The sequence below is a fragment of the Schistocerca serialis genome, chromosome 4 (genome assembly GCF_023864345.2).
Source record: "Schistocerca serialis cubense isolate TAMUIC-IGC-003099 chromosome 4, iqSchSeri2.2, whole genome shotgun sequence".
NCBI lineage: Eukaryota > Metazoa > Arthropoda > Insecta > Orthoptera > Acrididae > Schistocerca > Schistocerca serialis.
The window spans coordinates 688,140,281-688,152,379 of record NC_064641.1 but is presented as its reverse complement, the minus strand read 5'-3'; the positions used below and the strand labels follow the sequence as shown (position 1 = coordinate 688,152,379).

The window sequence follows — 12,099 nt, the reverse complement described above, 5'->3', positions numbered from 1 at the left end:
TAAGCAGGTGTTTCTAATTTAGTGGCTCCTGAGCTCCTTGGCGTTCCTATTCCACAGATAGGTCATTCCCTTTTCAGTGCCTAAAATTTGAGTTTTAACGTACAGACGGAATGATAGAAAGATCGGCATCGATAAACCTTCCTCTATTGGTTTCGCCCAGTGCTCATTGGACTCCAATTTAGTGTAACGTAGCGGAGAGTCAACTAAATTGTACCATTTTCGATGTTTTATTTATTGTAGTTCAAACAATAAGTTATATTATTTAAACAATGCCATACTCAACTGCAGGACGTTCTTGGCATCTGATTCAAAGAATGGAAATTCTGAGTGAAATAAATACACTACATTCAATTTTTTAAGCACCTGCGAGTTTTGCTAATTATGAATCCGGATTCCTAATTTATACTAGCGGATGCATGAACTCTACAACCCTTATAAACTATGTCCTGAACATGTGTACTAGCCTAACTTTAAGTAAATGTTCTGTATTTTAGTTCTTACATCGCTGTTTACAGGCATTTAAATATAAATTTTTCACTCTTTTTCCCCAACGCTGCACACTTTACGTGATCCACATTTCTCATTTCACATTGCTGATCACTTCTTCCATTCCATCCATCTTCCTCACACAACTCTCTGTAACATTCCTTTGATTGTCGAATGAGTTTATTTGGTGGATTTCTTGTACACTGCAAAATACCTCCTTTAGACAGGCGAAGCTGTAACTGTAGATTTCTTCCACTTTGCATCGATTAGCTTTTCTTTAAAGAATGGACTGCCGCTTAGCTTACATGCTCCTTGGCTACGACTTGTAAGTTTTAAGCTTCCATAATTTCGCTCTGGTTCGGTGATATTTCTTGGATGAACATCTTCACCACACCTTATTCCTGTCATGCGTGCTTCTGGACTGGAGTATTGGGCAATGTTTCCTTCTGCAATGCTGAAACCACGTTTTCTTACGTACGATTTGCTCTAACCGAACGTCCTCTCTTCAAATGCGGGAATATGCTCTTCCAATTCGATTTCAGCTTCGTTGGGAAACACTTTATTGCGACCAAAAATTTATATATACCAGTTTACCTCTTTGTTTTTATTTACAATGTGCCTCTTAATTCTTGTCTTAGGCACATTTTATATGCGTGCACATTCATTTACTCAAAGATGCCCATTTAGATATGCTGTTTCAGCTAAACGCAATTCATTTGTGCTCCACTTTTCATAAGGTTTTTCTGCGCCATAGTGTAGTACAAAGTAATTGTTTAATTAGTAATTTACAATAAAGAATACATTAGAAAATTCCATGCATCGCTTCTAAACATTATTTTGCGCTAATAATGCAAAATGCATTTTTAAAGCTCGCTATACGAAACAGTTTCCCAAATCGTACCTGTACAATATCGGAAACTTCTAGTCTGTATTTTCGCTTTGTCAGTATCGTACAAACGAACTATGAAGAATACGGTTCCATGAGTGAGTGAGAATTAAGATTATTTCGTGCATATTTACACGAAAATAACATATTATGTTGCCACTTACGTTATAGCAGTAGTTCTCTTCGCTACGTACACAAAAAGTTATATGAATACTGCAACAAAATCAACGCTTCCTCTGACGATCAGTTCCTCAACGCTCACAGCTAACAGCTAACAATACGGTTCCAAGAAACAGGCTGACTTCGATGTCGGGTAGTACATTAGTGTCCAAATGTTGAGCACAATCACGGAAACATGGAAACGAGAAGAGAAAAGGTGATCATCACCCAAAATCACCGTAAAAACAATCTAAGAAAAAAGAAAAAAATACAGGAAGCACCACAGGGTATTATCCGAATGATAGGAAAATCGGTAGATGTCATGTTCATGTACAAACAAAGTATTATAGTTTCCGAAAAATTGAATGATTTATCAAGAGAAAGAGCTTCACAAATTGAGCAAATCAATAACACGTTGGTCCACGTCTGACCCTTATGCAAACCGTTATTCGGGTTGACAACGATTGCTAAAGTTGTTGGGTGCCCTCCCTGAAGGATGTCGTGCCAAATTCTGCACAACTGGCGCATTATATTGTCAAAATCACGAGCTGGTTGCAGGGCCTTGCCCATAATGCTACACACGTTCTCAATTGAGAGAGATCCGGCGACCTTGCTAGCAAAGGCAGAGTTTGGCAAGTGCGAAAACAAGCAGTAAAGACTCTTGCCCGGTGCGAGTGGGTATTATCATGGTAAAATGTAAGCCAAATATAGCTTTAAATTAAGCAACTGGTTTACTGTAACCAGTCACTGTTTATTTATTTCCACGACACGTTTCAAAGGATTAAACCTCCATCATCAGGTGGGTTTACATTTATTAATATGACATGTAAATCCACCTCATGATGGAGGTTTCAACCTTTGAAATGCCTCGTGGGAATAAATAAATAATGACTGGTTACAGTAAACCAGTTGTTTCATTTAATGTCAATAACAGTCACGGTAAAGTCAAACCTAAAATGTTCCCAAAATATCCTGCCATGATGGGCAACAAAACGGGACGTAGAACATTGTCCACGTAGGGGTGCCGCGGACAGCGAAAAAGTTCTGTTATGAGGAGAAATAACGCCACAGACCATCACTCCTGGTTGTCGGGACTTATGGTGGGTGACAGTGGGTTAATTAGTTATCCCACCAATGTGTGGGGCATCTCCAGACACGTCTTCGGTCTGAAATCTCATTGACTGGAGTAGAATTGTCAAAAATGTTCAAATGTGTGTGAAATCTTAAGGGACTTAACTGCTAAGGTCATCAGTCCCTAAGCTTACACACGACTTAACCTAAATTATCCTAAGGAAAAACACACACACCCATGCCCGAGGGAGGACTCGAACCTCCGCCAGTAGAGTTGTCTTCAGTGATGATTCCCGCTTCGAAGTGAGCCTCGATGAGCAGGGACGACGTGTCTGGAGATGCCCCGAACAGTGAATTTGATAACATAGTGTCACAAAGACGCCATTTGAACCCTGTCTTGCAGGGTAGAATATTCTGCTACCTGGAAACGGCCCAAACACAGACCGCAATCTCAGTATCCTTGGATGTGTCACAAAGTGTCACTTCGAAGCTTTGGTGATGGTTTTGGGACACAGGTGTTTGTCGTAGGCCAAATATAATTACCCGCAGCAGGACTGATATCTGGCCGCTAGTGCCCGACGAAATCGGAATGCACCTGCAAGACAATTGGTTGCAGAATTTGCAGCTGCCTCAGAAGATGTTGTTCTCTCACAAACTTTGCACGAGAGGCTCAGAACAGCAGGGCAACTTGCCAGGCACCAGGCAATGTGAATCCCGCTCACTCGAGGGCCCGTATTTTGTGGAGTCGACAACGTCAAAACTGGACCATGAATGAATGGAGGAATGTGCTCTTTACAGATGAATGACGCTTCAGTTTCCAAAATTTTTCGAGTGGCAAATTAGTCTCTAGAGAACCTGGTAGCCGATACAACTACAGGAACACGGTGGAAAGAGACGAGTATGATGGTGATGACGTCAAGCGTGGGGACTCATCATGTTGATATATAGAGCTGTACATCACCTTTGATGGTCAGAGGAATACTGTAAACGCCCAGAGATATAGAGATCATGCTAGTGCTACCATATGTTCGACTTTTAGGCGGTGCTGTTGGTCCAGACTTGGTCTTTATGGACGATAACGCCCGTGTGCATCGAGCTGTTCTGGTGGATACATTTCTTGAATTTCCCATGGATTGGCCAGCGAGGGCCCTAGATCTGAATTCTGTGGAACGTGCCTGGGACGCGTTAGGGAAGTAAAATATAGCCCATCAGTCTCCACCAAGGACTCTTCCAGATCACCGCCCCGCTCTTGCTAACGAGTGGAATCGACTGCCAAGAGAGCTCTTGAACCATCTCGTAGAGAGCATACCACGTCACTGTGCAGTATGTGTGGTTGTTACAGGAAATCGTATCTAAAAAATAGCTCTGAGCACTATGGGACTTAAGATCTGAGGTCATCAGTCCCCTAGAACTTAGAACTACTTAAACCTAACTAACCTAAGGACATCACACACATCCATGCCCGAGGCAGGATTCGAACCTGCGACCGTAGCAGTTGCGCGGCTCCAAACTGAAGCGCCCAAAACCGCTCGGCCACCGCGGCCGGCAAATAGTATCTCCTATTAACAGCTTCTTTTGTTGTGGAATAGATTTCCCAGTTATTTTCTTACAAACGTGTATGAAATCTGGTTTTGCAGGATAGATTGGATTAGGTTATGGTTGTGGAGGGGGCCGTAATCAGTTACTGTCAGTTGCACAAAACACACAAATTTTTATTTTCCTAAGTATCACTCAATTACACATTGCCTTAAAAGGCTCAAAATAAAACAATATGGCTGAAGACCTAGTTAAGAAAACTTGAGATACCTCCTGGGCTGAAGGCCCAAAACCACACCAGAAACAAGAACGGCTGAAGGCCTGAACACAAATTATAAAAAAAATTGCTTTAAAGAAAACACGCGGCTGAAGGCCTTACTTAAAAAAATACTTCACATAAATACTCGGCTGAAAGCCACACAAAAGACATTGAACAACTCAGGGCTTAGGGCCTGGATAACAAGAATTTCTGATGGAACAAACTTTCAAAATTTAGTTTTTAAACAAATCAGTCTCCAAATTTTAATTTCAGTCGGCTGAAGACCTTATTTTAAATTTAAAACAAACTAAATTAATAGACAGCTGAAGGCCTCGCACAGTACTTCAGACTAAAATGAAAATCACGATCTAAAACCAACAGAACAGTGGCGCTCAGAAGTGTTCCAAGAGTCATCCTGAGGAGGTAGCTCTAACGTAAGGTGAGATGAGACAGGCAGCCAAGAGTAAGGTTAAATAATCGGATGGCATCTCGACCCAGGGATGGCTGAAGGACCGACCAACAACCTAATCAATTCCCTTCCACCCTACCAATGGTACAACAACAGAAAGTATCAGCCGAGGACGAAGATACCAGCAGGACTACGTCTTCAAAATTGGCGTCTAAAAATAGCCAAGGCACAATAACCACTATAAGAAAAATATATGAATAAACAACTAAAAGGCTGTCGAACTACACTCGGTGCTGTACAGCATCAACACGGCGAGGAAAAACACACTGCCGGAAAACTACACTAACGACCAGGGCAGGTAACTGGGGCGTTAACGGCCACAAAGTAGCAAATACCGTTGGTGCACTTCTGTGATAAGTAACAACCAATTTAATAGGTGAAGGCCATACAGGAAGAGGGCTGCAAAATTTCGCCGACTCCAACACTCCATACGTTGCTGCTAGCTGGAACGGCCCAGGAAGCAACAACCGGCAATGAACGAAGACATGAGGTTTCATAAGAGGCTAACTGATCGCTCAACTTCAGTGTCCAGGTTCGACGGGCAACGAACTTTGTAGCTCTCGCAGCTAGCGCCTTATAACCCGACCGCACATGCACGCTGCCAGCGGTCCCAGCCTGACTTTGCGCCGCGGAGACTTTCTCGCTGCTCTGTCCCAACCGACCGACTGTCACACACACACCTCCACACGGAAATATAGCGGTCACACCAAAGATGGTACAGCAGTACTAGTATCGATAAGCGTCGCTGCTGCCACTGACGGAGGCAAGTCAGCAACTCGTTATGGTAGTAACTCAGGGAGAAATAAGACATCATTCAATTGTGACAAAATGCCAAAGAACAAAAGTCATCAGCGCGAGTCACCCACGGCTCAGTGTATCTTAACAGTCAGGACATTTCTAGCATTACATTTCGGGTACCTTTGTATGCCAAGCAGTACCTTCTACAGTAATCTTTCTAACATCCTGATAAATCAATATGTCCTCTTTTGAATATGCTTAGTGGTACAAATTAGGATCCTGTACAATATAAGCAACTCTCCCCTAGCTGCTACACTACTGGCAATTAAAATTGCTACACCACGGAGATGACGTGCTACAGACGCGAAATGTAACCGACAGGATGAAGATGCTGTGATATGCAAATTATTAGCTTTTCACAGCATTCACACAAGGTTGGCGCCGGTGGCGACACCTACAACTTGCTGACATGAGGAAAGTTTCCAACCGATTTCTCATACACAAACAGCAGTCGACCGGCGTTGCCTGGTGAAACGTTGTTGTGATACCTTGTGTAAGCAGGAGAAATGCATACCATCACGTTTCCGACTTTGATAAAGGTCGGATTGTAGCCTATCGCGATTGCGGTTTATCGTATCGCGACGTTGCTGCTCGCGTTGGTCGAGATCCAATGACTGTTAGCAGAATATCGAATCGGTGGGTTCAGGAGGGTAATACGGAACGCCGTGCTCGATCCCAACGGCCTCGTATCACTAGCAGTCGAGATGATAAGCATCTTATCCGCATGGCTGTAACGGATCGTGCAGCCACGTCTCGATCCCTGAGTCAACAGTTGGGGACGTTTGCAAGACAACAACCATCTGCACGAACAGTTCGACGACGTTTGCAGCAGTATGGACTATCAGCTCGGACACCATGGCTACGGTTACCCTTGGCGCTGCATCACAGACAGGAGCGCCTGAGATGGTGTACTAAACGACGAACCTGGGTAAACGAATGGCAAAACGTCGTTTTTTTTTCGGATGAATCCAGGTTCTGTTTACAGCATCATGATGGTCGCATCCGTGTTTGGTGACATCGCGGTGAACGCACATTGGAAGTGTGTATCCGTCATCGCCATACTGGCGTATCACCCCGCGTGATGCTATGAGGTGCCATTGGTTACACGTCTCGGTCACCTCTTGTTCGCATTGACGACACTTTGAACAGTGGACGTTACATTTCAGATGTGTTATGACCCGTGGCTCTACCCTACATTCGATCCCTGCGAAACCCTACATTTCAGCAGGATAATGCACGACCGCATGTTGCAGGTCCTTTACGGGCCTTTCTGGATACAGAAAATGTTCGACTGCTGCCCTGGCCAGCACATTCTCCAGATCTCTCACCAACTGAACTGGCTCGTCACAATACGCCAGTCACTACTCTTGATTAACTGTGGTATCGCGTTGAAGCTGCATGGGCAGCTGTACCTGTACACGCCATCCAAGCTCCGTTTGACCCAATGCCCAGGCGTATCAAGGCCGCTATTACGGCCAGAGGTGGTTATTCTGGGTACTGATTTCTCAGGATCTATGCACCCAAATTGCGTGGAAATGTAATCACATGTCAGTTCTAGTACTATATATTTGTCCAATGAATACCCGTTTATCATCTGCATTTCTTCTTGGTGGAGCAATTTTAATGAGCAGTACGGTATAAATATGTGTCTCAAGAACTCATAAAGTTTCTCACGAGACATGCATAGAAAAAAGTGAATTACCTTGAATGAATCAAGTTCATTCATGTGGTGTGTTCGCAGACGAGCTGCCTGTTCTGGATGCCGGCCCAGCTGGTCAACTTCATGTGGGTGCCTCCAGCGGCGCGTGTCATCTACGTTGGCTCGTGTGCGCTCGTCTGGGTCAATATCCTGTGCTGGTTCAAGCGGCAGGACTACTGAGAGCACAGCTGCTGTCATCTACTGCTCTGGAGTGGCTCGTCTGCTACGCTACACGTCATGGCGCACACGAAAGCACCTGCCGTTCCTTCAGGATATGGGGACGACTCTGAAGAATCACATTACCTACGATCTTCCATTGCATACAAACCTGTTTTGATACTTGTGAGAATAACTGAATTACGTTTCGCGTGTAACACTTACCTGCATGTAGATTTAGGATAAATACAGTCATGAAACATGTAATGAAGGGATACTAACGCAAGTAAATTTAGAGCTACCGTCGACAATCGTCCATTATTTAGTTTTCCCACTTGTTGTCTATGTCAGGTCATTTGGAGTGCGCTAGTTAAACCACTTGCAGGGAAATTTTTGTAGCGCATTTCTTAGCGTTTACAATTTTCATTTTTCCATTAAACAGGAGCATTAGTAACTAATTTCGGTGTTTAAAAACAATTGTGCGGATACATATCTGAAAATCGTATGATCCGTTAATTCCGAAGTTCCTCTCTCTCTCATTGTCACTATTACGTCTAAGCCCCAGAGATACGTACTTAGAATAGCGTCCCTTCCCAGCATGAGAATAAATCGCTATTCAAAAAAATAAACCTTAGCTTTGAAGAGTCGCTATATCCAAATTTTGACCTTCAATGTGTGTGTCCCACGATTTGACACATACTTAGAATAATCAGACTTATATATAGAAGGAAACTATCCACAGTTCGATATTTAAGATTTACAACGCATGATTTACTATCAGAAGCTATCGATAATTTGCTCAGAGAAGACAATATAATTACACTAATGCATTTTTCACTATGTTCGCGATGATAGAATTTGCGAAGTCATAGAATTGATGTGACTGAAAATACAGGCTCCTAGATTTTCGCTATTTGGTGTAGTTTGAACCTTGAGAAAGGAACTGGAAGGACTCTGGGGTGTTGTTATGAATAACTTGCTTTGCACTTATACAGGAGAGATGAACCAAACGACTCATTATTCGGTTTACTGAACCATCTGTTAATCAGACGAACACAGCAAGAGGGGAAATTAACTCAGGCATATTAGTCGATTATTTCCGACATTTTCTTCAGCATCGAAAGGACCAATAACAGTAATATGTAATGGAGCCCCCACAAATTCAATAAGTATTCATTTATCGTTATTAAATATATTAGAAGGACCCGACAGCCTACATCTTGGCACCACTGCGCAATAAACTTGTCTTTCAAAGGAAGATGACATTTCGAAATGGTATTCACTAGAAAATAATACAATATACATATCTCCTTTACCTCTCCTTTACAGCACAAACATTTTAACCTCTGCACAAACTACTTTTAATAATATTATACGAAAAATTGAATCTTTATCTACAGAAGGGTATTATGACAATCCGCACAATGTCTGTATATACATTTTCTAATGCATTCACTTACCACATGACACAAATGAAATCTGCTTTTTTAGTCATATTGCTCAGAAAAGAGCGTTTTAAAAATGTTTGTACAACGTTTTGTCTTTGGCAAAATCTGTGGGACAGGTTTTCCATCCTGTCTATAGACATCGCACAATTTTCACAGCATAAGAATTCTTTATCAAAAGTATTTTGTACTACTCTGCTTTTACCGTCAAATAAAATCATTGTGCTTATGTTATTCCTAAAATAAAGGCTTATTGTTTCTTGCTTCCCTCTGAGAAATACACATAACAACGTCCATAATAACATCGAGCAACGACCCTAAGTAACCTATGATTAGAGCCGCATTTACAAATAAAATCATTATAAAACTGGGGCAGGGAACACCGGATTGACATTCTCGAAATTCTAATGCAGTCTGAGTTAATGTCATTTGGCTACCGTGTCATTTCATCCACTGTAGATCATTCTGAAAATTAGTCATTCACAGCAACTCAATGAAATTTGTCGATGCAAGTCCAGGACTAAAGAATATATCAACTTGAAAATCATCTCAATGTACATAAAGGTGATAGGGAGGAGAGCAAGTTTTGAAATGCTGGACGCAGAGGATAAAATGAGTAACTTAACTATCTTATAAGCATCAGAACTAAACCGAGATACTTAAAAGAATGAAACCAAGTCTGTGGATGTATTGGTCCACGGTCATCTCTACACTCATGGCTGATACTTTGTCCTGTCTGTATGTACTGAAGGCTATGATAAAATATGGGCTGTTAGTATTTTGTCTGTGTATGAAACTTATTGTTAAACCAATATATGACATACAATATTTACATATTTCATATCCTTGTATAGCATATAAATTGATAATTAAACTTTTTCGAAATTTTATGAGTTTCATTTCTCTGTTATTGTATGCAGTACATCCCATGGCAGTCTATTTTCTACTATGACAATACCCACTTTTTTAAAACCCATGTTACTATTTTATTGTCCAGTAGCTGTTATTGATGGTCCAGAAACTAATGTGAACGGTAAGTGGCTGGAGGTTGTTTTGATGTAACTTCTTAAACAAAGCTGATTCATTTTACTGACAACTACAAACAGTCCAAAGCATGTGCAGAATAAGTAAAGACCAAATAAATCAGCACTCACAAAAACTAAGTGTGACATACAGACTAAAAAAGATAAAGCATTTTTAATGAACACCAACAAAGTCTGTGTATGATGCAATGGTGACAGTGGTCTCTCTAGGAATGTAATGCTCCAAAATGACGCCTTTTTCGTCCCAAAAGAGTCAGCATAACCTTCCCTGCTGATGGTTCTGTTCGAAACTTCTTTGGTTTTGGTGATGAAGAATGGCGCCGTTACTTGCTCGCTCTCTTCGTTCCCGGCTGGTGGAAGTGAATCCAAGGTTCGTCCCCAGTAGCGATTCTTGCACGGAAGCCATCACGTACTCGTTCAAAGCGCCGACGAAGTTCTTCACAAGCATCAACACGTCGTTCTCTCATTTCAGGAGTCAGCTGCCGTGGCACCCATCTTGCAGACACTTTGTGAAACTGGAGTACATCATGCACAATGTGGTGTGCTGACACATGGCTAATCTGTAAACATGCTGCAATGTCATTCAGTGTCACTCGGCGGTTTTCCTTCACTATGGCTTCAACTGCTACAATGTTCTGTCGAGTCACAACTCGTTGTGCCTGACCTGGACGAGAACCACCTTCCACTGAAGTCACACCATTTGCGAACTTCCTACTCCATTCGTAGACTTGCTGCTGTGACAAAAATGCATCAACGTACTGAACCTTCATTCGTCGATGAATGTCAATATAGGTTTCACACCTTCAGTACGCAAAAACCAAATAACAGAACGCTGATATTCCCTGTAGCAAGTCGCAAGTGGGGCGGCCATCTTTATACTCATACTGCGACGGTATGTGTGCATGTGCACAATGCTGCCACCTACAGGCCATTCTGCACGCTGTTTGTAGCACGCTTACCAACTTACAGGATAACGGCGCTAAATTTTGATTTGTTATTACAAATTTAAGGTTTTCATTTGACTCACCCTCGTAATTATTTCTGGCGCACAAAGACATAATATAACTTTTATATGGAACAGACTATCTGCGTACAACAGACGCACACAGTTTCACAAATTTTCACACTCAGGTTACCACATAATCGTGACTTGCTTATTTTCACAATCCAAAAAGGTGTTTCATTCATACATGTTAATCTAAATATTGTTGCAGTTTCACAACCTTACTGTGGAAATGTGGAAGCACTACCTGAGGAAAGCATTGTAGACGTCCTGCACAGTTTCAACATAAAAGGATTTGTTTTTAAAACAGGAATTCTTTGCAAATCAGTCAGTTACGGCTGCACCTGAATAATGGCGCTGTCCACTGAAACGGCAAACGATCTCGAACACTGATGGAAATAGATGTAAGATTGGCAGCGTGCTCAAGACGTTTACGAAACTATACTTGTCATTCTTTAAAGGCTACAATGAATTCTTCAAATCTCGCGTTTTATCTAACGCCAGTGAGCCAAGGGAACTGGACTGTTTGTGACAATGAGTTCTCTCTTTTTAAATACATCCCCGTCAAATAAGAAAGAAGTTTTTCTAGACAGAAGTTGTTCCTCATCTTCTAATGTCTTACTGTGGGCAGTGTGCAGTCAAGTACACTTAAAATGCGGGGTCTGCAACTCATTTTCTAATGTTATAATTTTTGTTGCTGCACTCCTTTTTCCTTAATAAATTCAAGAATAGCGGGTTTTAAATCGAAAAATGGTTCCAAGAATGGCCCTTCACTTAACAACGTACTTTGCATTAATATATAAGGTCTCCACACTCTTTGCTCAGCTCCATTGAGTACCTGTTACAACCGACTGTGGAACAGTGTGTACGGCTATTTTACTATTCGTATCACCAATTTTTTCACGAGCTGTACGCCTGCAAATTTGGCACTATGTGCTCCTTGATGTACGTAATAACGAATCTCGCCTGTCAATCGCAATTTTTTCTCTTGCATTGTGAATTAAATTTTTAAATTCTGCACGCTCCTGTAATGTCATTTCAAGGCAAATTCGCAGTATACGTTCCTCATGTGACTGCTTACTATATATT

General features: G+C 41.8%; 1 protein-coding gene across 2 annotated transcripts in view; it reads left to right on the top strand.

The window, feature by feature from the left end:
• The window catches only part of LOC126474178 (mpv17-like protein), a 160,862-nt gene extending 151,008 nt beyond the window's left edge, over nt 1-9,854 (top strand). For both annotated transcript variants that reach the window (XM_050101642.1, XM_050101640.1), the window contains exon 6: nt 7,406-9,854. In XM_050101642.1, coding sequence (XP_049957599.1) covers nt 7,406-7,543 — 138 coding nt within the window. In that variant the 3' untranslated portion in view covers nt 7,544-9,854. The remainder of the gene's footprint in view (nt 1-7,405) is intronic.
• The last annotated feature ends 2,245 nt before the right edge of the window (nt 9,855-12,099 follow it).